The sequence below is a fragment of the Aphelocoma coerulescens genome, chromosome 20 (genome assembly GCF_041296385.1).
Source record: "Aphelocoma coerulescens isolate FSJ_1873_10779 chromosome 20, UR_Acoe_1.0, whole genome shotgun sequence".
In the NCBI taxonomy this organism is placed as follows: Eukaryota; Metazoa; Chordata; class Aves; order Passeriformes; family Corvidae; genus Aphelocoma; species Aphelocoma coerulescens.
This window is the reverse complement of record NC_091033.1, coordinates 834602-858188: the sequence shown is the minus strand read 5'-3', so window position 1 is coordinate 858188 and position 23587 is coordinate 834602. Positions and strand designations below refer to the sequence as shown.

At 50.9% G+C, this 23587-nt stretch overlaps 1 protein-coding gene across 5 annotated transcripts in view; it reads left to right on the top strand.

The window, feature by feature from the left end:
* The first annotated feature begins 363 nt into the window (after nt 1-363).
* The window catches only part of LOC138120986 (fer-1-like protein 4), a 38929-nt gene continuing 15705 nt past the window's right edge, over nt 364-23587 (top strand). For 3 of the 5 annotated variants that reach the window (XM_069034128.1, XM_069034127.1, XM_069034126.1), the window contains exons 1-29: nt 364-456; nt 557-612; nt 1604-1692; nt 3757-3856; nt 6033-6124; nt 6721-6762; nt 6874-7038; nt 7319-7379; nt 8519-8650; nt 8769-8831; nt 9798-9882; nt 10132-10315; nt 10533-10716; nt 11497-11683; nt 11891-12255; nt 12599-12707; nt 13479-13677; nt 14445-14565; nt 15149-15249; nt 15791-15878; nt 17190-17306; nt 18422-18574; nt 18813-18990; nt 19585-19709; nt 20097-20231; nt 21330-21503; nt 21774-21896; nt 22203-22364; nt 22703-22862. In XM_069034128.1, the coding sequence (XP_068890229.1) occupies nt 378-456; nt 557-612; nt 1604-1692; nt 3757-3856; nt 6033-6124; nt 6721-6762; nt 6874-7038; nt 7319-7379; nt 8519-8650; nt 8769-8831; nt 9798-9882; nt 10132-10315; nt 10533-10716; nt 11497-11683; nt 11891-12255; nt 12599-12707; nt 13479-13677; nt 14445-14565; nt 15149-15249; nt 15791-15878; nt 17190-17306; nt 18422-18574; nt 18813-18990; nt 19585-19709; nt 20097-20231; nt 21330-21503; nt 21774-21896; nt 22203-22364; nt 22703-22862 (3829 nt within the window). In that variant the 5' untranslated portion in view covers nt 364-377. The remainder of the gene's footprint in view (nt 457-556; nt 613-1603; nt 1693-3756; nt 3857-6032; nt 6125-6720; nt 6763-6873; nt 7039-7318; nt 7380-8518; nt 8651-8768; nt 8832-9797; nt 9883-10131; nt 10316-10532; nt 10717-11496; nt 11684-11890; nt 12256-12598; nt 12708-13478; nt 13678-14444; nt 14566-15148; nt 15250-15790; nt 15879-17189; nt 17307-18421; nt 18575-18812; nt 18991-19584; nt 19710-20096; nt 20232-21329; nt 21504-21773; nt 21897-22202; nt 22365-22702; nt 22863-23587) is intronic. The other 2 variants (XM_069034130.1, XM_069034129.1) reach the window with 1 other exon arrangement.

Sequence of the window (23587 nt, the reverse complement as noted above, 5' to 3'; positions counted from 1 at the left end):
AGGCTCTGTATTCACAGCCCGTGTCTTTCAGTTCTGAATTCAGCAGCCCCTGTCCCTCCAGGCACCAGCTGAAGCATGGCCATGTGATGGGTTCACTTTTGCTGTTTCCTGCAGTGCTCCCCGGGGGTCCCCTAGCAGCCCAGGGCTCCCTCAGCCGGCAGAGGTGTATTCTGGGGGGCTCAGCCCGGTGCCCCTGGGTTGAGGGAGGCAGTACAGCCAGGGTTTCCCCCTTCTCCCTGTGTCCCTCAGTAGGGGCTGCCCAGCCCATGGGGCACTGGGGTGTGGAGTGTCTGGCCAGACCGGCTGGGTGAGTCGGGGCTGAGTCACTCTGGCAGTGCACGGCTGAGCGAGGGGCAGCAGGGCCCGCCGCTGGCTCCATGGCGCTCAGCGTCGGTGTCCGGCGGCTCTCCCAGCTGCCAGGCCATGGCGAGCGGCAGGTGCATCTCAGCTTCCGAGGTGGGCTTCGGGTGGCGGGGGGGGCGGGGGGGGCGCTTTGAGGGTTGAGGGCTGGAGGCTGCCTTCCCCTGCCAGCACCTTTATGCCTCCTCTCCTCAAGGTTTCACCCAGAAGACGAGTAAGGTCTGCTGTGGCCCAGAGGCTGTCTTCAAGGAGGTGAGGGAACTGGGATCATGTGGAACATATGGGACAGGGATGGGAGAGGTCAGTGTCTTGGTCATAAAATCATAGATTGGTTTGTGTTGGAAGGGACCTTGAATATTATCCAGTTCCAATCCCCACAGCATGGGCAGGGGCACCTTCCACTGGACTGTTTCCTGGGAATTTCTCTGCTGTGTCCTTCTTCCACTCTGCTCAGAGGGGCAGATGGGTCCCTCACACTGTGTCTCTGACCTATGCATACACGCTGCAGGAGCTGAAATTCAGCGGAATGACACTGCCTGGAAGCCTGGGCACACCAAAGCTGAAGGCAAAGCGCTCCCTGCCCTCAGAAGGCCAGATTGTCACTATAGTCGATGCCTTGTGGGGCAGGAGTGGGACTTGTGTGTTTGAGTGCATATGTGTGTGTGTGCAGGGGCAGGGATGGAGGTGGCCTGGGAAGCATGTCTGCCTCTCTAGTGCCATCCCCACTGAAGCCTGTGACAGCCCACCTCTGCTGTGCTAATGGGTGGTTTCCACCTGTCCCTTGCTCGGGTCCCAGTGCCAATGGGCTGGCTGGAGAAAGGCAGAGAAGGTGGGGGGGCCAGGAGAAACAGCCACCGTTTTGGGTGTTGAAGCCTCAGGGTGCAGCTTTTCTATGAGCCAGATGACTCTTGCCTGGGTGGTCTCTTCTCACCAAGTACCTCTGTACATTCCCACATTCTGTCTCACTCCAGAACCTGCCAGCTCAGGGACCCCAGCAGGCACAAGCATCCTTCTTTTTCCAGGGTGGTGCTGCTCTGACTTCTTTAGCAGCTGACCTGTGGCTCTGTGCTGCTGAAGGGGCTCTATGATCTGCCTGGCCAGCAGGAAAGTAACTTCCCACCACACCTGCTTTTTGTCATGCCCATGGACTTAGTCACCTCACAGGGGAACTGACCACCCATGAGACAGGGGAAAGTGTGGCTGAGAATGAGTTGTTATCCCTTCCTGCTCCATTTGTTTGCAGCTCTTTCGTTGGCCTCACTACGGGAAGCTCATCATGGGTGAAATGCTGTCCATTAAGGTTTACAACTGCAGCAAGGTCTTCAGTAACAGGTGGGTCCTTTGATTGCTGGGGTGACCAGTAGAGGTGGGGGAGGAGACATACTGGTGTTTACATTGCCTACCGGGAATAGAAAATGTTTATTGAAAATTTGATGGAAGGAAGATGAGCAGGATGCCAGCTATAGAGGAAGGATGGAGCTGGTTGTTCTGGTGGGGCAGCAGTGCTGTATATATTAAGCTAAATAAGGGGAATGATCTAGTTGTGCCTGCAGTAACAAGGGCTACGTAAGGATCCAGATCAGACCCTCAGCTGGGACAAAGGTTAAAAAAGACCCTAAAAGATAGCTACAAGGACAGGCCTTGCTGCAGATGAGGGACCTGCTCTTACTCTGAACATCCTTGTGGTGACCGTGACCATGCTGCACCCAAATTCAACATATCTATCGGTGTAGAAAAGCCCTGAACCCATCGTGTTATGGTTTAACCTTTAATAAGACAGCAATTTCAATTTAAAAGATCAGCCAGAATTTAAAGTGCTTCTAGCTGGCCCAGACACAATACTGTGAACTCAGTGGCTATTCCAACAGTTGTAAAACACTGCAGGGAAACCCAAGAATAGATATGATAGATTGAGTAGTGGTGGTGGAGCAAGAAAGGCAGCAGAGGCATGGTCCTTCAGGGTGTGTGAAACACGAGGATGCAGGGAAAGGTGCCAGCTCTGATAAGCAAATTGTAAGAACTGAAGGAAAATGCACCAGCTAATAATGCAAACCTTTTCAAAGATGTCCGAGAGGACATGGAGGAAACAGATGAGCACAACACATGCGAGACACAGATAAAGACAGAGCAGAAAGTGTGGTAGAATGTTGTGTCACTGTTTCCAGAATGCTTTTCTTATGAGAGCTGGATCAGAGGTATTGTCTCTGACTGAAATGTCAATAGAAACTGCTACAGGATAAAGAGATAACACAAACAGTAACAAAACAGTAGGACCTGACAGTCTGGAGTGAAGGAGCAGTGGGAAATGAGTGGACTGACACTATATCCACACACCTCCACTGCTGGGGAGCAGCGTCATGGCAGGTGACAGTACAGTTCAAAAGTAGTTGGTCTGTGCACTGGGATGGTCAAAATTAAATAGAAAGAGAGGGAATAAATAGAAGGACAGAAGAGAAAAATCTGTTACATTGCCGTATCTGTTTGTGGTCTCTGGACTTCTGTGTGTGCATCCTTTCTGCGGCAGCAGCACCAAACCGGCAAAGCTGGAAATGAGGGGGATGAGCAGAGAGACTCCTTCCTTGGGGGTAGGAAGCCGGACAGGCTCTGTATCTCAGAGAAAAGGGAAGTGAGAAGGAATACAAGAGACCAACAGCTCACAGCTGAAATTGAGATGTGTGAGGAGCAATTACTCTTGTCTGAGTCTTGTGTGGGCAGTCAACTCTTCCAGTGGCAGTGTCCAGCTTGCATTGGGAAGCTCTGTTTCATGCAGAGCTTAGCCTGGCTGCCAGCAGAGATGCCATGAGGAGATGGAGGCCCACGTACACATGGGGGGTGCAGACAGTGTCACACAAGCCAGAGTTAGGAGTGGCAAATGCCATCCTGCATGCCTTACTGCCACTTGCAGGGAGCCAGATGACGCTTCTCCAGGGAGAAGCCCTTTTGGAGTAGGTAAATTTTGGCCTGACTTGCTGCAGACATTCCTGTGGTCATAGCTTTAGGTTCTATTTCTGCATTTCCTTGTGTAAAGCCTCTGTTTTCCAGTTTTATCTGGGAAGAGTTACCCCAGCTCTGCTTGGTGCCCAGACACAGACTGGCTCCTGTGAAGCCGAGTGGCTGAAGGGAAAATCCTCCTTTGCCCTCTATGAGTCTGCATCTGCACAAGCCTTTAACCATCAATGGCAGCTCAGTTGCAAGCAGCTGCCTGGGCATGACTGGGATGGAGGCAGGACCTGCTGCAGGGTCAGTCTCAGGTGTTCAGCTGCCAGACTCCCTACGGAAAGCACTTCAGGGCAGCTCGGAGGGGCTGTGAGCAGGAGAGTGGAGATCCCAGTACTCCCCAGGATGTAGGTGCTGATGCTATGTACAGTGTTGTTTCGGTCTCTCTTTTTTTTCCAGGCTGCTTGGTACCCTTGTCCTCAGCCTTCAGCACCTGATGACATCTGGAAGGCTAATCCTGCGGGAGTCCCTTGTGGACAAGAACAACAGAGTCACTGGTGTAAGTCCTCCACAGACAGCCCAGCTATCAGCAATCAGTAAGGCTTTGTGGGAAACCTCATGTGGTACTCCCCAGATGGGCTGGGGGGGAATCCAAAGTGCTGCTCGAGCTGGGAAGCACTGTGGCATTTGTGCCGTCTCTGCACAGGGATGCAGACACTTCATATCCACCAAGAGGTTTCTAGGAGCATCTACAAATGCATGGGGAACCTGGAGACCTGCCAAGGGCCTGAATGAGCAGAGGGAGGCTTAGTAAAACCTTCTCAAGTCTGGGCAATGGATGTAGGAAGTGGCATCTCATCTGCTTCATGCACCACACAGTGCATGTGTATGGGCTGCTGCAGTGACGGAGTGAGGTGGAAGGTGGCAGGGTGCCTTGGGACCCCCAGCAAGCTTTTGGGTTAAACACTAGCACTAACTGGATGGCTTAATCAGTGTCTGGGACAGCATGAGTTGCTCTGACACCTGACTGCCCCTCTGCTCTATTCTGCTGGTCCTGTTCTCCTCCTGCCCTGGCATTGGGGCTCAGTGGGTCCTTTGCGCTTGTAGAAGATGAACGCTACCCTAAAATGAGCTGTTTCCTGCCAGCTTGGTGTGGCAAGCACAGCTCAGTGGGTTCCGGACTGCCAGAGCTGTGTGCCAGGGCAGCTGGCAGGGCAGGAAGAGCAGAGGTGGAGGCAGCAGTCCTGCAAGGTGCTGCATCTCTGCTTGCTCTTCACACAGGCCGTATGACTAAACCGCATGGTGGCACATGGAATGCAGCTCTGTGGCCACCAGACCACCAGCCTGAGTGGCACAGGCACAGGTTACTTGTGTTGTTGGACTCCTGGATCACAGAGAAGGTCCAGGTAGAAACTGAGCATTTCCAGGATGATTTTTAGCCCATGCAGCTCACTGGATAAATGTTCATGCTATTAAAGAGACAGGGATTAGACTCACTCCTTGGTGCTGGTGATGGTTTGAAGGGACCCCACTGTGTAAGGTCAGAGCTACCCTGTGGCCCAGCCCTTTGCCCCTGGGTGCCTCTTCCCTTGTGCTGACAGCCACACTTGTGCTGATGAGCTGCTCCAACCAAAACCCAACCACATTCAGTTTTGCCAGATTAGTTTTGGATTGTGCAACCCTGCCTGCACAACAGCTGCAGGGGACAGAAATAGGGCAGGCAAGACTGCCCATCCAAGAGTAGCCTGGGACCCTCTCAGCTCAGCTTGGTAGAGAAGTGACCCCAAGAGAGAGGCTGCTCCTTTAGCAAAGTGGGAATAAAGCCACTGGACTTCCTGTTAGTCCAAGTCCTGTTCTTCTCTGGGACTTGAGTTATTTGTGCCCCTTTTTCTCCTGGTGGTTTGAAGGAGTGCTTTTAGAGCCTTGGCTTTTTATTCAGCTTCATCTCAGGCTTCTTCACCCTCCAGCCTTTGCTGCTGCCTTTCCTGATCACTGTACTGCTGCTTTCTTGGGCTGCATTTCTTTTCCTAGAAATGTGTGTTTTCCAGGGATTGAGCTCTGAACCCAGCTTGTACATCCCCTTCAGCCTACTAAGGAGTGATCTCCTCCATGCTAGTGATTTTGGCCTCTGCTGGGAAATTCCTTGTGTTTGTGTTGGTTTGAGATTCGGCTGGCTACCTGGAGACCAAGAGTGTTCAGCCCTGTGCTGGCTGTGCCGATATCCAGCGTGCTCTGTACTTCTCTGGCTGTCCTTCCATGTTTCTTGTGATTCAGACTCCCAGTGTGCTAATGGCTTCTCTGGCATTTTAATCCAAGCTGTCCTGCCTAGGGATGCTCTGCCAGCTGTCTTGTGCCTCCCCTAGAGAGACTGCTCCAAATCCTGCATGTCAGTCTGCAGGGCTGTCCCCAGTTCCCTTGTCAAAAATGCCTTGAGGCGACTCTTGGGGCCTCTTTATGGTAGATCTGTAAACTTGATCCGGCTTCTATTCAATGAATCCTGGATTTTGGAAAGCTGCAGAGGGGGGAGTTGCGTTTTGTCTAGCTTGTTGATGAAGGCAGACAAGGGGAGTCTGGTATAAATAGGCCTCTTGTGGGGATGTGACCACCTTTCTTCTGCTTTCCACTAGCTTCTCACTTATTTTTTTCTTCCGTGCCCCCACTTTCTCTTTTTGTGACATTTCTGACGTTGTTTTGTGGCTGCCAAGCTCTCAGGCCATTTCACTTCCTGCTTATAGATCTACATTGAGTTGGATTTGCGCTACCAGCCTCCAGATGGCTCAGCGGGGAGCTGGGTTGAAGAGGATTTTGTCTATCCTATGAAAGACAGGTATGGAAATCCTAGGAAGAGCAAATTTCCAGGCAGTTTGTACCGCTGCCTTTGTCAGTGGCAGTCTTTGGGATGCAATCCAGCCTCATTTACTCTCCACCTCTGGCCAGGCTGATGCATCTCAACTCCACAGCAGCAATAAGGGAGCAGGGCTCTTGGATAAAAATACCTTGTCATCACAATAAGCCTTTGACTGCAATGATCCACTGTAGGTGCTGGGAGTCCTGGGACTCCCTGGGAGAGCCTTGAGAGCATTTCTGCAGCCTTCCTGGCTTGTGGTTGCAAAGTTGCAGAGAGCATGGCTTTGGCCTCCAGCAACTCCATGGCACGCTGGTGGTGCCCAAAGCCAGGGGAATTGTGGGTTTCTGGGCAGACAGGATGACAGGCAGCAGCAAGGCCTGCAGAGTGTCACTTGTGGAACACTAGAGGGAAAACAGCAGACACATGGGGTGGACAGTGGGTAAGCTTAAGAGAAAAATGCTGGTGTCCCCGCCAAGAAATAAGCAGGAGTGTGGCTGGGCCACTGTTACTTAAATGCACTAGGGAACAACCACAGCACACTGGTCTTTGCAGCAAAACATCTTTTGTTTTTACAGTTCAGAGTTAATCATCTGCAATCCTGGATTTGAGCAGCTGGAGTAAGTAGCCCTACTTGAATGTCTTGGCTCACCCTCTTGGGTGGGGGGCAGTGCACAGCCCGCTTGTCAGGGCTGATGTATAGCTGATGGCATGGGGGGTGGGGCTTGCAGGACTGCCGAGGGGCTGAGAGCGAAGGCACTGGACAAGAAGGCTGCTGCACTAGGCAGGAAGCTGGCAAAAGGTCTGGAGACTGATGAAGAAGAGGAAGAGGAGGAAGATTTATATGATGCATCTGAGATTGAGGCTTCGGGCATCATCTTCAGCCCTGTGAAGAGGTATCCATGGCATGCTCATCTCTCTTGCCCTTGCTTGGTTCCTGGGGTAGAAAATGCTGCAGCTTATGGAGAACTCGTGCAGCTCATGGCAGTCTGCTTTGGCAAAATGTCAGAAAGCTTCCATCTCTAATGGCCCTAGACCGGGTGTGTTGGGGATTTGCTCATTCCTAGGGCAATGGGCCATTATTTGCCAGGTTTTCTGTTGTTTCCCTTGGTGGGGACTTACTCAGGTCCATGTTGACAAAAACACCTGCTCACCTGGGCTTTTTTTTCTGTGCAGCCGCTCCAGACTCTGCTCTGCACGGGACCTCTTTGCCATCCCAACCCCGCAGAGCTTCCAGGTACTGCAGCATTGCATGTTCCCGTAGCTGCCTCTGGCCCCATAGCCAGTCCCTTACTGCCTTACTGCGGGCCTGGGCTTCTCCGATTGCCACATACTCCATCAAGGCCTCTAACACGAAGACCATCATATTCTGTGTGACTTCCCTGGGCAAGATGTAAGGTTGCCTGAATGGACTGCATCCATGAGTGCTGGCTCCAGTATCAGTGAGCCTATGTAGTTAGCTATGGATAAACAGGAGAAGGGAATCAGCTACATGTACAGTTGCAAGACACTGCCTGAGCAGAGCTTCAGAGAGTAACCAGGCAGGGCTGGTGCCTGCCAGCTTTCCCAGGGCCTGTCTGTCTTCCTTAGGGACAGCTGTGGGACATGACTGGGGCCGGAGGGCTATGTGGGGGCTTGCTTGAACATGCTGGGAAGCTGGTAGGAAGCTGTGGCTCTGGCTGATTATCTGACATCAGGCTAAATTGATTTCAGGGCAGGTCTCCCAGCCTGGCTATGGATTTAAATCCTTCCCTGGTTCTAAGTCAATCTGGACTCACATTTGGTCCTATCAACCAAGCAGGAAGGTTTTGTGAGGGTTGAATTTCCTACCATTGTTTTCTTGAAGTGATTATTCTGTACTTTAACAATGGCCTAGTTACTTGTACTGAGAGGAAATGTGAGAACATTTCTTGCATATCTTAGACTCATAAGCAGTTGCAGTAAATGAGACAGCTGCATGCCAGTCTTTCCAATGGTGTCCATCTCAGTAGGATTCAAAGAGGAGTATTAACAGAAGATACAAAGAGCATCTTCTCCAAGATGCTTCTGTGGATCCCACCACGTGGGAGCAGTGGGTTTGCAACCCTTGGGATCAGGAACTGAGGGTACAAGTGCTGCTGGCAAGTTCTGCTCTTGTCAAAAGTACTAGGGCTCTAATACTTTATTTCCTTGCTTGTCTGAAAGAAACAAGTATCTCAAATACCACTTTGGTCTGTTCTGGCTGTAGCAGATTTCAGCAGCCATGTTTTTGCCTGCCCTAAGCATCCACCTCTGCATTGAGAGTGCCCTGTAAATGTGCATATTGGTATTGTTGAAACAATCTTAGGATGGAGATGTAAACAAGGAGAGTGCTGATTTTCTCACACATTTTCTCAGGTTGGGATTAATGTAATTGAAGCACAGAAGCTGGTAGGGGTGAACATCAACCCCTTTGTTGTAGTCAAGGTTGGAGAGGAAAAGAGGCACACGGCAACGCAGAAGTCAACAAACTGCCCCTTCTACAATGAAGTATGTGACATGGACAGAGGCTCTGTCCTTGCCCAACTGGTGTCCCATGTGCCTGGGAATGTCCTTGCAAGGGATGCCTGGGAGGCTGGGGCTCAGCTGTCTTGCTCTTCTCTTTCAGTATTTTTTGTTTGACTTCTATGAGCCAAGGGACATTTTATTCCACAGACTCATAGAGATCTCGGTATGTATGTCTTCCTCTTCATCTTACACTGGTTAGTGGTACAGCCTGATGCTTCTGTGAGTAGACACTGGGAGCGATGGGCAAAGCAAGGGTACCAATACCATTGAGGTATTCCAGCCAGAAGCACCTGCCCACAGAGAGCCACAGGGCCTTCCTGTGGCTGCACTGGGGCAGAGACCTAGCCCTGCTCTGAGCCAGCACTGGGCAGTGCTGCCTTCCCACCTCCTCCAGGTTAGGGTTTTTCTTCACCCTGCGACTGAAGTGGGGCCTCTGGGGCACTTTCCTGCCTGCTGCCTTGTTGTCCTGCTGTTTTGGCAGCAATTCCCTACTGCCCCTTACCCCGGAGCCTCATCTTGCAGGTCCTGAAGGTAAGTGGCTGGTGTGAGGAGAGCTCAGAAATTATTTGTGCTGCAGAAAAGCCCAGGCATGCAGAGAGGTTGAAAATCCCTTGGCCCAAAGCACAAGGGCTTCCCCAAGACATGGGGATGTTCTGAAGATAGCTAAGCCCAGCCAGCACAACGTTTGCCAAGTGGTCTCCAGCACTTTCCCTGTGAAAGGCTGCACGTCTCTTCTGCTGGTGTGAGTTCAGCAAGCACTGAGCAAGACTTGGGTTTTGGGAGAGACACTAGCCTGGTGGGGTCATGGCTCTGCCCTAACCCAGCAGAAAACAGATTGGTCCTAGGTCCATTGTAGGGGTGTGGCTTACCTGGGACTACAGAAACTGAATTGGTTGCACATGACTGCCTTGGTCTAGGTTTGACTGAGGGCTGTGGGCTGGTGGGCTTTGTGGGAGTAAGAATGGGTTTGTTTCAGGGCTAGCACAATCCGCATGAGGAGCTTGCAACCACTGCCTCAGTTGTGCTTTGGAACGAGCTCTTGGCAGCCCTGTATTCCTCAGAGATATCTGGATGTGTCACCTGGCTGCCCACACCTCATGGTGCTCAGGGGGACTTGTGCTGTCTGCAGGTTTTTCACTCAAAGAAGATACCATTTCTGGGAACTTGCATAGGAACATTCAAGATGGATGTTGAGACAGTGTACAGCCAGCCAGGTATGAGAGACTGCATTATGTACCTATGCCTGACCCTGGCTCTGTCTGAAACTGGTGTTTCCTTCATGCTCTGATGGGTCTGGACAAGGCCCTGGCTTTAAAGCACTTAGTTTGCATGAGAACCTGAGCTCGCTTCTCCTCCCAGCTGTCTGAAGGCAGGTGACACCTCCTGCACCTTCAGAGGCAGGGTCAGGGCAGTCTTTGTGCGGACAGAGTTGGATGTGAAATGGTAACCTGGCCTCTTCCTAGGGAACTCCTCCTCTTCCCTCTCAGATCACAGATTTTTCCAGAAGTGGGCAGTTATCAGTGACCCCACGGACACACAGGCAGGCGTGAAAGGCTTTGTGAAGTGCAACATCTCTGTCTCTGCACGTGGGGATATTGTGGGCTTCCTTCCCACCTATTCCAGGAACCAGGATGAGGACATTGAAAAGTAGGTGCAGTGGGATTTTGCATGCCCCTGGGGAACCCTGCCACGTCTCTCTTCACACTATCTTTTTTGCCCTGTTTTCCCCTCTTCCGATGGGCAAAGGCCCAGTGAAAACGACCTGTGGTGAGGAAGGATCCAATCTTCCTGCCAGTCAGTGAATTTCCCAGCATTGTGTTCCATGGACTCCAGGAGAGAGGCAGGACATAAATTTGTCTTTCAGGAACCTGCTGCTGCCTAAGAGAGTCCCTGCAGAGAGACCCTGGGGCAGGGTCTGCATCAAACTGTATCGGGCTGAGGGCCTGCCCAGCATGAGTGCAGGCATCATGGGTGGTATCTCCAAGATCATAGGGGAGAGAAAAGTCTGTATCGACCCATACGTGCAGGTCTCATTCTGTGGGCAGCAGGTGAGTCTGTGGGGAAACTGTGGGGACAGGCTGAATCTCCCTTGGCTGTGTGGCAGCATGGGTGGACTCATCGTGCCAGGAGCCTCCATAAGGCACAGCAATCTCACTGAAAACAGGCTGGGAGAGCCCAGTTCTTGCTGTCTTTAGCAGTGACCTGAGCTGTGTGGCCATGGTTGTGCAATGTCTGGATGAGAAGGCTGTTCTTGACTTTTGTCTCTACAGAGAGCTGCTCATTGGACAGCCCCAGCCCTGGGCACAGCTACTGGCTGAGCTACTGGCTTTGCAGGGAGAGATTCATATCCTTAGACATAGGGACAGGATCAAATAAATCCTGGAGCGTGACTGAAGTCCTTTTTCTGTGTCAAGCTGGGCTCAGCCTGAGACCCTTGAGAGAGTTTACTGAGATAATGGCCCAATTTTTTCACACAAGGTCAGGGTTTCTGGTCCCATAATATCCATTAATATAAGAATCAATCCCTGGGCAGTCTTGTGGGCCTGGAGTGCTCCAGGCAACCCTTAGACACCTCTGGGTCTGCTGCCTGCTTGCATTCCCTTCACTGTGCAGCTTATGCCCAGGCCTTGGAACAGGCCCCCATTAATGAAACAGAGAGGAATTGCAAGCAGAGGGGATAGGGGCAGGGACACTGCCACCCCCAGAGCCTGCCCAGCACTATCTGCAGGTGATACAAGAGTATGTGCCATTCCCAGACAAGCTCTGAGGCATCCCTTTTTCTGGGCACTAGTTGGGACTATGTGGCTTTCACACCTTCTCCTTCCCAGGGGGAAACATCAGTGGAGACCAACACCACTGAGCCTGAGTGGAATGAGCAGATCAGTTTCATTGAGATGTTCCCGCCTCTGTCCAGAAAGATAAAAGTCCAGGTGCTGGATGATGCCAATGTTGGTGATGTGGCCATTGCCACACACTACATTGACCTGCAGGAGATCTCGGACCCTGACAGGAATGGTGAGGCTTGGCATGGCTGCCCCAGGGCAGGACGTCCTGGGCAGCCCCATGCCATGCGCTTTCTGCTCAGCATGGTGGTCTCCTGGGGGTGGGAGCAGGAGTGGCTGAAGTACACTGACATTCTGGTGTCCTGGGCTGTCCTCTTGGGGGAGGTCTCTCTGCAGCAGCACCCTGGAGCATAATGAGACCCTGTCCCTGTCTCTGCAGGCTTTAACCCCACATTTGGCCCAGCCTGGGTGAACCTGTATGGCTCCCCCCAGAACTCAGCTCTGCGGGACATCCACAAAGACCTCAATGAAGGCATGGGTGAGGGCATCTTCTACCGTGGGCGCATCCTCATGGCCATCACAGTGGAGATCTTCAGCAGCCCCAGCGTGGCAGAGAGGAAACTTGGCGATAGGACAAGGGGTGCCCTGAGCAAACTGAAGCTGAAGAAGAAAAGTAAAAAATCCAAGGAGAAAACTAAAGAACTGAGGCAGCTGCAGGGAGAGGAGGAGGCTGGGAGCTGTCAGGAGGCCGAGCAGCCCAGGGAGGTCACTGTGGAGGTGGAAGAGATTCATCCACTCCCCAAGGTGAGTTCTGCAGTGCTGACACGGCTGATCCATGCCAGTCTTTGACATGCACAGTTGTGAAGGGAAAGAGGCAAGGCAGGAGGCAGCTGTGTTGGTACAATAGCCATCTCTCAGCCTACAACCTGCTCAGTGGCTTCACACAAGCATCAGCCAAAGCCATGGCTCTGCAACAACACCTCAGGTCTTCCAAGAAATCTTGTCCTGCCTCTGGTAGCCCAGTGGTGATTTCAGCAGCATCCTGCTGAGGTCCTGTGGAAGGGCTGGCAGGCATCAGTCATGCCCTGGTGCTCAGGAGTGTTTTGGCACACAAGGCTCTCAGGCTGATTTCTGTCTCCTTGCTCAGAATGTGCTGGGGAGAAAGGATGAATTCCTCCTCTTTGCTGCCTTCTTTGAAGCCACTATGATGGACTCCTCTCTCAGCTCGAAACCTGTCAGCTTTGAAGTTTCTATAGGTGGGTATTCCCCAGGCCCCCATGTCCAGAAACCATGGGAACAGTGTGAATCTCCCTCTGACAGCCAAGTCAGTTCTTGGCACTGCCCTATCAAGTCAGCTCAGGAACTTGGGAAGGCGAATGGGGAATGAGTCCAAGGAGTGTGCACAGTGCTTTACTTACCTGAAGAGCCTGGATCTCTTCTATGGGATTGGAGATTTGCACTATTTGTATGAATTACCTGTTTTGGGAAAGTTTGGGGAAACTCTTCTAGTAAGTGAGGGTACAAAGAAGTAGAAGGGTTTGGTAGCAAGAAAGGGAAACAAAGGAGGGAAAGCTGGGATACTGGGGTTGGCCACATGGCACTGAGGGGATGTGACAACAAGTGATGGGGAAACAACGGTTGGAGAGTGGGTCAAAGCCCCCACCTGCTAAGATGGATGGGTGGAGATGCTTGATGCTGATATACTTACTACTTAAGGAGCTGATGCTGGCCCCAGTGTAGGGATGCAGATGGTAGTCAGCAGGCACTTGGTGGAGCTGGCAGAACTGGAGAAGGCATATACGAGGACCTCCTTGCAATTGCCTGGCTCCCGCTTGGACCTCCTGGTTGTCCATGTGAGGCACTGATGGTTGGACACTACTGAACTGCTAGTTCCCAAAGCAGTCAATACCCCTGTGCTTCTCTTGGCAGGAAGACTGCACTCTGGTTTTGCCAGCTAGAAAACTTCTTTTCTAAAAAAACCTGAGTGATCCCACTTACCTGTTTATCATTTAATGCTTACCTTCAAGGAAACTATGGCAAATCTGAAGAGGTTGTGACCAAAGGATGGCAAAAAATGGAAAAGGGAGAAGTGAAAGAAGAAGGGCAGCCTTTACTGGATGCTGATTCAGGTGGTGAGCTGAATGCTGAAATCCTGACTCCAGCTTTAACAGCACTGAACAAATCAGTGACAAAGAGCCAGAGACCAGAGCCCATGGAGCATGACAAGTAAGTCTTCTATGTCTTTCTATCCCACCTTTCCTGGAGCTGTCACAGCTTCCCAGGCTGGTTGTTCCAAATGTTATTAGAGGTCTGCTCAGCAATGCATCATCGGTTTCTCTTCTTTGCAACCCTGCAGCTTGCCATGGCCTAGCTGGCTGGGATTTCCCACTAGCTCTACAGCCCTATGGTGTCTGCTTGATGTGTGCAGATGGCCAAGGACAGGGTCCCAAGGAAACTGAGACCTTTCAATAACAGCCATCCCTTTTCTGCTTCACAAGCAGCATCGTAAGGGCTTGTTTCCAGTGAGGAAGAAGGAGAGGAGTACTCTTGGCATATGCTGTCCTATGTTGAGCAGGCAAGACACATACACAAGCTCTTCTGATGATATGTTTGCTCTGGGAATGCTGCCTAGTTTGTCCCATAGGCTTGACAATGTCTTGGTCTTTGCATTGCGAGGCCTGTGCCTGCTATTACTTAGTCCCATAGCAGTGAGAAATCTCGGCAGCATCCCATGCTCCTGTCAGCCTCATTCATCTGAGCATGTGCTGCTGTCTCTACTAGAAACCTTGTGTGCTAGTTTGGGATGGCAAAAGGCAGATCCAGCAGCTTGCACACATGTCCATGGTGCAGAGCCCAAAACAGCCAATTAATTTTCTGTAAAGGGGACAGAGTTCACCCTTTGCTCCCTTGCTGGATGTGCAAGCACATGTGTTATGATACAGCATATGCTTTCTGTAGCAGTAGCCATAACCTCCTCTGCCTGCTGCCCTTAGGTCATACAGCTGCCTGCCCATGACGCACGAAAAACCCTGCGTGTATGTATGGAGCTACTGGGAGGATCACACCTGGAGACTCTGCATTTCCAACTGGATTGTCAAACTGGCAGAGCGCCTGGTAGCGTGTTCAGGGTGTTTGTCTGTGGCATGCTCCTTCCTGATGTGCTTTCCTTGTTGCATGTGCAGTTGCTGCATGAGATGTTTGCCATCCTCACTACCCATGCAAGTCCACGTCTCTCACAGGGTTTAGTCCCACCTGTCCTCTAGACAGGTGGGGTAGGGCACATGGACTCAGGCTGTGTAACTGCCTGGTGGTGGTTCCTGGAGGAGTGAGTGATGTGATATGTCTGTGACAACAAGTTCCTCTGCTGCCAGTCCTGAGCTGTGTAAGCCCTGGGCAGATGATTCGGCAAGCAGACTCTCAGGTTGTCATGAAGGGGATGCAGTCTTTTCGCAGGACCTTCCCTTTTGGGCTTGAAAATATGAAAGCAGAGCTTGCCCCAGTGTATGTCAGTGGCTGCTCGAGGACTGAGGCAGAAGGTGTTGTAACAACAAATGTTAAGGTTATCCTCAGGCTCTGGAGAGTCCCTGGCCAGCATAGTGCTGATCTGCAGCACTCATGAATCCCAGCTCTGCAGAAAGGCATAAGCCACTTATGTAGGAAAGGTGTAAGCTTTGTGAATATTGTGATTTTGCTACAGGAGCAGGGGTTGGATGACGTGGAAAAGCTCTTGAGAAGACCAAAGGCTAAAGCAGAAGAGCGGCTCAGAGAGGTGCTGGAGGAATTTGTAGCTGGATGCAGGTTAGCATGTCCCCGATTTTCTGAAGTTTCTTGTTTTCAGGTTAGGAGGTCATATCATATTCTGCCTGGGCTGTGTGCAGTCTTCTCTCTTGTCCTTTTGAGGTGGATGAGCAGAAGGAAATGAGGATGACTTGGGAAAAGGACCCTGTAGCTCTTCAAGCTTGGAGAGGAGACCCCAGTCCTGTTCTGAGAATCAAAGGGGTCATAGATGGCAGCCTCAGTGTTCCTGGACTCCTGTGTGTTTCCTAAATGCGAAGGACATTTCCTTCACTCCTTTCAGTCATGCAGTCAAAAGACCAGTGTTTCAATCCCCATGACTGCCCTGTGGGGGCTGATATGCACTTCAGTCCACAGTGCAACAGTAGAAAGGGAGCCTCAGGTGCTGAGAATCCCCAGTGTACCTTCTGAACCAACAAGCTTGCAGAAGAGAGGGTATCACAGAAAAGGAGACTCCTGACGCATCTGGATTTGGAGCTTGTGTCCCTGCTGTGAGCTGCTGGGTGCAGAGCATACAGGGTCTGTGCTGCTTTTCTCATTGCAGGCAATATTCAGTCAGCGCAGAGAGAAAAACAATGGCTCATCCAAATAACCTGGACAGATGTCGGACAAAATACCTGATGCGCAACATTGTAAGTTGTGGGGCTGGGTGGTTGTTGGTGGGAGCCTGTGCAATCCCTGCTCTGGGGGATGCTTCTGAAGGACGAGCAGGAACTGATGCTACGAAGGAAACCTGGAGCTAAGACTCATGATATCAGTCATAGGCATTTACTACAGCATCTCCCAACTTCTGCTCAGAGCAATACAACTTCTGGCACAGGGAACAGAGATATGGTCTGGCCATGGCTGCCCACAGTTTTGTGCAGATGCTGTGCCCTGATGCCTTCCTTCATGTCTTCTGGGGCATATGTGGTTGAGCACATGCATATTGCTGCCCAGTAGGTTGCTGGAGGCCTTTTGGTACACCATATTCCTGCAGGCAGTTTTGCAGTGGCTCACTGAGATCCACTGCTCCTGAAAACTTGGCTACTTGGCTGGGTACGTATCAAGCAGATCTACAACAGGCATTTATCTGTCTGTTCTCAGAAAGGGTAACACTTGGGCATTTATCACCCTGTACACAAGACCAGCTAGCTGAATGAGAGCACAATTACATACCCTCCATCACAGCACAGCAGAGCACAGCTGTAGTCATAGTCCCTGTCAGACTACAAAGCTTTGAAAGGCTGACCAAAATGCAATGACAGCAGCAGGAAATAAAATTTAGGCATGTCTGGGTCCCAGTTCCCTTCCCTCCGCTTCCTTGTGCATCATCACCTGAGCTATGGTGAAGGTGCTCGGCTAAGTCTGAGACACTCTGGAAGAGAGAACCCACCCAAGAGATGAGTTTTCTGGCTTTGTCAGTACATAGTGGGTGCACACCCTGAATTCCTTCTGGATTTCATCATTAGTTTTGGTTCATCCCAAAGTCTCTCCTCAGATGTGTACACTATCTCTGATGTGTACTAGTGGTGGTGAAAGCCAAGCCCTGTGTTGCAGTTTCCTACATCTTCATATTCCCACACTTCTCTGGCCCCAAGTTGCTCCTTGGCCAAAGGCTTCCGCAGGCACTATCTGCTTCTGAAATGTTTATTCCTTAGACATCTTTCTGCCCTTTTTCTGCCATTTTTAAATGATTTTAAAGCTCATTGACTTTTTTTACTGGATGATATTGACTGGGCTGATGAGTTACTGGAGTCTCCAGTTCTTGGCACCCTTTGCTAAATGGCTTGTGACAGGTTCATGGAGATTTGCTCTTAGCAACTGGGCAGTGAGCCATGGTGGAGGTCAGGGTGCAATGGGGCAGGATGGATGTGGTCAGCACACAGTAAGCTGCCTGCAGACCCCCCCCATGGTGGCAGTGGGGTATGGCTGGTTGTGTGACAGCTGTGCTTTCTGTTCAGATCCTGTATGCAAAGCAAGGGCTCCGTGTGAGGCGGTGCCTGACTCGTGACAATGTCAAGGAGAAGGTTAAGGAGACAAGGAGGATCCTGGCAAAGATACGCTTTGTGGCTAAAGAGGTACAGTGGCTCCTAGGGAACCCCTTTTCTGAGCTGAACAGGGTAGGCAAGGAGAGCATACTGAGCTGTCTGCTGGGGCTCTCACCAGTCTGAGCTGAAGCTTTTCCTCTGCTGTCTTTCCTCACTATGTAAAATTCCAAGTTCCAGCTACTGAAGTTACCATATTTCCTGTGATAGCTCTAATGAGGGATGAGGCCAGGTCGCTTTGCAGGGCTGTTGGTGGCAGAGCAGGGGTCCAAGCAACTCTGCAATGGGTAGGAGGCAGAGCTGGGCCAGCTCCAGGCCTCCTGGGCCTCTCTGCCCCACCAGCCCAAGGCCTTGTCTGCAGCAGACAGTTTTGCCTGGGGAAACAGCCTTGCCTGAGCTGCCTGCACTTCAACCAGGGACTGACCCTAGATACTTTCTGCAGATTCAAACTTGCAGAAACTCTCATCCATGGCAGACACTCTCCATATTCAGAGTTTCATTGTTTGTATTTTAAGTAACTGAAAAAAATCAGTGTGTTGTAGTGTCAACCAGAATGCCATGTTTACTGACATTAGGTGGACAGATGCTGTTGAAGCTTGGAGAAGTCTTTCACCAAGTAAAGTCAAATCATTTTCACATCTTTAGCTCTGTGAGGGCAGAGTGATGTACAATGGTAGTGATGGCATTTGTCTTCCCAAGTCACCGTTTCTGTGATGGAGCCCTGCTGTTCTGGGGATGGTTGAAGACCTGCCTGTCCAGGGGAAGAGGGGAATGAATTCTTTGGTTAGCTTTGCTTGTGTGTGCAGCTTTTTCTTTCCCTATTAAACTGTTTTTATCTCAATCCATAACTTCTTTCACTTTTACTTTTTGAATCTTCTTTCCCATCACACCGAGAGACAGTGAGTGAGGGGCTGTATGGGGCTAAGTTGCCAGCTGGGGTTAAACCACAACACCTGCAGAGCCATATTGCAGGGCTGACTTTCAGAAGCATGTGGCCAATGTTAGGTGCTTTATTTGCTTCTGGATCTCTAAACCACCATGCAGCCAGAGTCCCTCCTGTGAGGAGATGACGCTTTCACCATGTCAGTGGAAGGAGGATGACGCATGCTGTTCCTCTGCTGTGACGTTTCTCCGTTCCCTCCCTCCAGCCCCAGTGCACTCTCCCTGATGTACTCATCTGGATGCTTAGCAACAACAGGCGTGTGGCATATGCCAGAATTCCTGCACAAAACATCCTCTACTCAGTAGTTGAAGAGGAGAAAGGCAAAGACTGTGCAAAGATCCAGACTGTCTTTATGAAGGTAGGGTTTATACCAAAACTGTGTGCTCTTGCTTGCTTCATGCTCTTTCCCCCTCCTTGCTTTCAGCCCTCCTTCCTGAAATCCTGGAGTTCACAAGGAAACACAGCTCTCACTCCACCACTGCCTTTTGCCTCTGCCAATGTGTTGCTCTCTCTCCTGTGCTCTTTGGTCCGTCCCAGGCTGACGGCAATCATCTTGGTCTGAGATGTGAAACCTGCTAAACCTTCTGTGCTTTCAGGTCCCTGGCTTACACACTGGTGAGATCTTTGCCAAACTGGAAATCTACATGTGGCTTGGGATAACCAAATATGCAAAAAACTCTTTGGCAGAGCTGCCTGAGGAGTTCCTTTCTGAGAGTGAGCCAGAGATATCCCAGCTCTCAGCATACAGCCCTCCCAGCCGGCTCAGCAGGGATGGTGAGTGCAGATGCTGGTTCTCCACATAAGCAGGAGAGCAGGGAGGCAAGAGGTCCCATCCATGGGTTAGTGTCTGTGGTGATGCATTGTCCCTCCACAGCCCTTCACCTCCAGGCCACACTGTGATCTGAGAATTATGTCTGAGAATGGGGACCTGATCTAGTGTCATCTCCAACGCATGACTGGGACTGGCACATCCAGTTTGATCTCATGAGGGTGTATTTGCACATTCTCAGCTAAAGCAGCAGACAGGATGGGTACTTCGTAGGCACTGAATGTGCTGCCAAATTGGCAATGGGCACGAGGTCTACCCCTCTGATGAGGCTTGGTGGTGCTTTGCCACAGCAGATGCTCATAGCAGAACATTGCACATGTCACATGTCATGTACTTCCCAGAGGTGTCTGAGGAGCCCACTGAGCTTGTCTGGCTTGGCTAAACCTTTTGAGATGTACTGAGCCTGAGAACCACAGTCCCTAGAAATAGTAGCTATTCCTCACAGGTTGTGTCCACTCCTATCTGGCTGGCCTTCTCCTTCAGGCATTTTTTTGGCCTCATACAGGACTTGGGGACCTCCTCTCTCCTTTTCTTACCAGATTTCAGCTATTTCCAGCTCCGAGCCCATCTGTATCAGGCTCGAGGGATCCTCCCTGCAGATGATAAGGGCCTTTCGGATCCTTTTGCAAGAGTGGTGTTTTCAACTCATTGCCAGACCACCAGGGTGAGACCACTTAAACTCTTGCCTCTGTCATCTTGGGAACTTGGGGAGAGAAAAATGACCGTGCCCTCACTGACATGATTAAGCCCAGTATTATGGCAGTTCTCCTGGGACTTTTGTATCTCCAAGCACTCAGGTATCTATGCTCTGGGCAGTGTGGATATGTTCAGAGAATATTTGACAGTCACTGAGCATGGTCTCAGAGATTGATTGGCATGTACTAGTTGGCCTTGAGTGCTGATCCCATACTTTTATAACTTCCCCTCCTGCCAGCCACCAGCTGCATGTGGCTGTGTGAGAGAGGGAATCAGCCCAGAGTTCCTCACTTTCCTGCATGTGGTTTGTTTCCATTGACTGTGGAACACTTGGGCCTTTTGTCTCTGTCCACAGATGCTGGAGGAGACACTGAGCCCTACATGGAATGAGCTACTTTTGTTTGACCAGCTCATTATCGATGGGAAGAAAGAAGAGTTAAAAACAGAGACCCCCATCATTATAATCAATCTTTTCAGCCACAATAAATTTGTAAGTATGGCCATGCTGCCCTCCTCCTGTTGTTTCCAGAACAGGAAGGGAGAGGAGCTCTGTCTGAGTGCTGCCACTTCTCTGATTTCCATGACTCAGCTTGGTTCTGGTCCACTGGTGACAGTGAGTGGTGGGGACTGTGACTGCGGTTAAGACTTTCTGACTCAGAGATACTCTGAACTCATCAGGGGCTGATGAGTGCTCATTGGATCCAGGATCTCTTCTTTTTGAAGAAACACTATCTCTGCTTCCTTGGCAGTCTCACATTACAGAGGGCTCATAGCCTGCGGGAACTGATATTGCTTTTAAGGCTGTTCCTTCCCCTGTGTCCCCAGGTATCATTGATCATCCCTCCTCAGCCCTCCCTTTTCTCTCTATTAGTGCTTTAAAGTCTCACTGTCCCCTGGAGCCTCTTTGTTATCCTAAGGCTAATGACATAACTTGCACCAGGTTCTCCTGTACAACTCAGCAGCTTTCCTGGGGTTCCATTATAAGACAAATCCTCTTGTATTGGGGTGACTCCAGAGGAGGCCACCAAGATGGAGCACAGGACAGAGGAAGAGAGCCAAGTATATTCAGCCTACAGAGGTCAAGGGAAAGCCAGTGTCTTTTTGCTATCTGCAGCTACCTGGTGGGAAAGGATAGATAAGGTCAGTTCAGAATTCTCATGGAGGTACCAAGGGGCACAAACTGGCAAAGAAGAAAATCCATCTTGATATAAGGTAGCAAGTTTTACACAGAGGTAGATCACACACTGGGCCTGTAGCTCAGAGAGCTGGTAGTATATCCATCCTTGGAGATACTCAAACCCTGTCTGGAAGAGACTCTGTAAAACCTGATCTAGCTTTGATGTCCTCTGGTGCATATGCCAGGTCATTTGATGAGTTCCGCATGGAGATGAACCGTAAGGTAAGAGCAGATGCTGAAAACATGCCCTATCTGTTCCTAGCTCTGGATGGAGCGGAGGAAATCAAAGCAGAGGATGACATGGGTGGAAGAGTAGTCTTGTACTGTCCCAGATTGGCTGGAATTAGTGGTGGTCTTCGAGGTTGTGAGATAACCCATGGATGATTTGATTCATTCCCCTCTTTCCTGCAGGGCTCCCCTGAGTTCCTTGGGCAGGCCTTTGCTGTCCCCCAGGTGAAGCTGGTTGATGAGCCGTACACCAAGCCTGCCCTACAGTTCTTTGATTTCTACAGAGGCACCAAAGCAGCGGGAGAGCTCATTGCCACTTTTGAGCTGATTGAGCTTGATTACAGTGGCTATTTGGAGGTAACAGGCTTGTAGGAAGCTGCACATGGTTGCCAGCTCTCAGAGGAGAGCTGTGTGGGTAAGGTTGCATGGGGCCCACCAGAGGATTCCAAGTTAGAGGCCACATCTGGCTTTCAATTGAAAGGAGGCTGCAGGGACAACCTATGAGCACAGAACTAGAGGAAGGGGAGAGGGGGCGGGGCATGGCATGGCATGGCATGGCATGGCATGGCATGGCATGGCATAGAAATGACTTTCATCACCTGCTGTGTCCTGGTTCCACCTGTTCAGCCATCAGTGCCTGAGGACGTGGAGCCCAAAGAGCCCAACTACCTGGAAGACCCCCATGCTGGACCTGGATGGTTCATCATCCCTGAGGGCATCCGCCCAGTACTGAAGGAGTTTCGCATAGAGGTGCGCTGCCATCTGCTGCACTGGCTTTCCCCTTAAGCTGCCACTGGGTGGAGGGCAGGTCTTGGTGAGGGAGTCCAGTTTGGAGCTCAAATGAGCCTGTGAGGCCTGAGCAGATGCCAGAAATGGAGGTGCTTGACATGAGGGAGAAACCATCTGAGTAGTTCAACAGGTAGAGCTGCTGGGCAGCTGAGCTGGGAGAACAGGCCTGTGCCTCTTCTGGGAACTGTGTCCTGTGGGTGGGGGGTCGCAGCATGGGCAGTGCCATGCCTGGCATGTCTCAGACAGCAGCTTCATGTTGTGTTTCAGATCCTGTTCTGGGGCCTGAGGGACCTGAAGAGAGTGAACTTGTTTGAGGTGGATGAGCCCCAGGTGATCATTGAATGTGCTGGCAAGAAGGTGGAGTCAGAGGTGATTGTGTCCTACAAAGAGAACCCCAACTTCACTGAGCTGGTCAAATACATGGATGTGGTGAGTGGGAAGGTGGATTCTGCCATGCTAGGGTACACTGTGGCTACCCTGCACCCATGCACTGCCTCACTGCATGGGGCAAGATAGCAGGAGGGGAACTGCCTCCAGGATTTTGCTCTCCCGTGGCCACATGGTTCAGCTGCAGAACAAAACCTTTGTGAAACTGCCCACCAAGAGCCGTCTTAGCCATGGTCTGTCACTGCAAGGCTTTGATTTTTGGGCATAGCTGCAAGGTGCCAGCAGGCTTCTCCTTATGTGATGGGGCTGCCATGGTTTTATAGCTCAACACAGGTTGATCACCCTTATTCCTGTGAACCCCATGCAAAATTCTTTTGCAGGAGCTCCCAGAGCAAGTATACTTGCACCCTCCCCTCAGCATCTTTGTGGTGGAAAAGCGTGCTTTTGGGCGCACTGTGCTGGTGGGTAGCCATGTTGTGTCCAATGTGATGAAATTCTCTCCCAGAGAGCTGGAGGAGGAACCAGACGATGTACCCAAAGGTGAGCTGCTTGGAGAGGTTCTCATGGAGACAGCAGGCAGGCTTTGCCAGTGGCAAAGATCCCTGGCTCTTCCACTCCCTCTTAGCCAGGCAGCAAAGCCCCCTCCCTGGAATCACAAGGTCATAGAATCACAGAATGGTTTGGGTTGGAAGAGAGCTTAAAGATCATCTTGTTCCACCTTCTGCCATGAGTAGGGCCACCTTCCACTAGACCAGTTTGGTCCAAGCCCTGTCCAACCAGGCCTTGAATGTTTCCAGTAATGGGGCAGCCACAGCTTCTCTGGGCAAGCTGTGCCAGGGCCTCACCACCCTCACAGGGAAGAATTTTCTCAGTGACACCTCCATCTTTAGGAAGCTGGTCCGCTAGGACCAAGGACTGAAAAGTTTTCAGTTCTCTCATATTGTCAGGTCAAGGTCTGTTCATTGGGTAATAGTTAAGCTAAATAGTTCTATGACAGCAACAACTAGCACTCCTGATCTGGAAGCATGAAGAAGTCAAATATTGATCCATCTGTGGTTATTTCTGAGCAGGGCAGGTATATCTCATAATTCTGAATTCCTGGGAGTCAGCAACAAGCATGTTGATGATGGTGGCCAATCTCAGTACTGTACTTGGATTTCCAGCAGGTTTTTTTGCAAGGTCTACTATGAAAAGCTTTAAAATCAATCACACTACAGTGTTTTAACAGGGAGGGTTTTCCTGCGGCCAAAAGTAGGAAGTAGTGG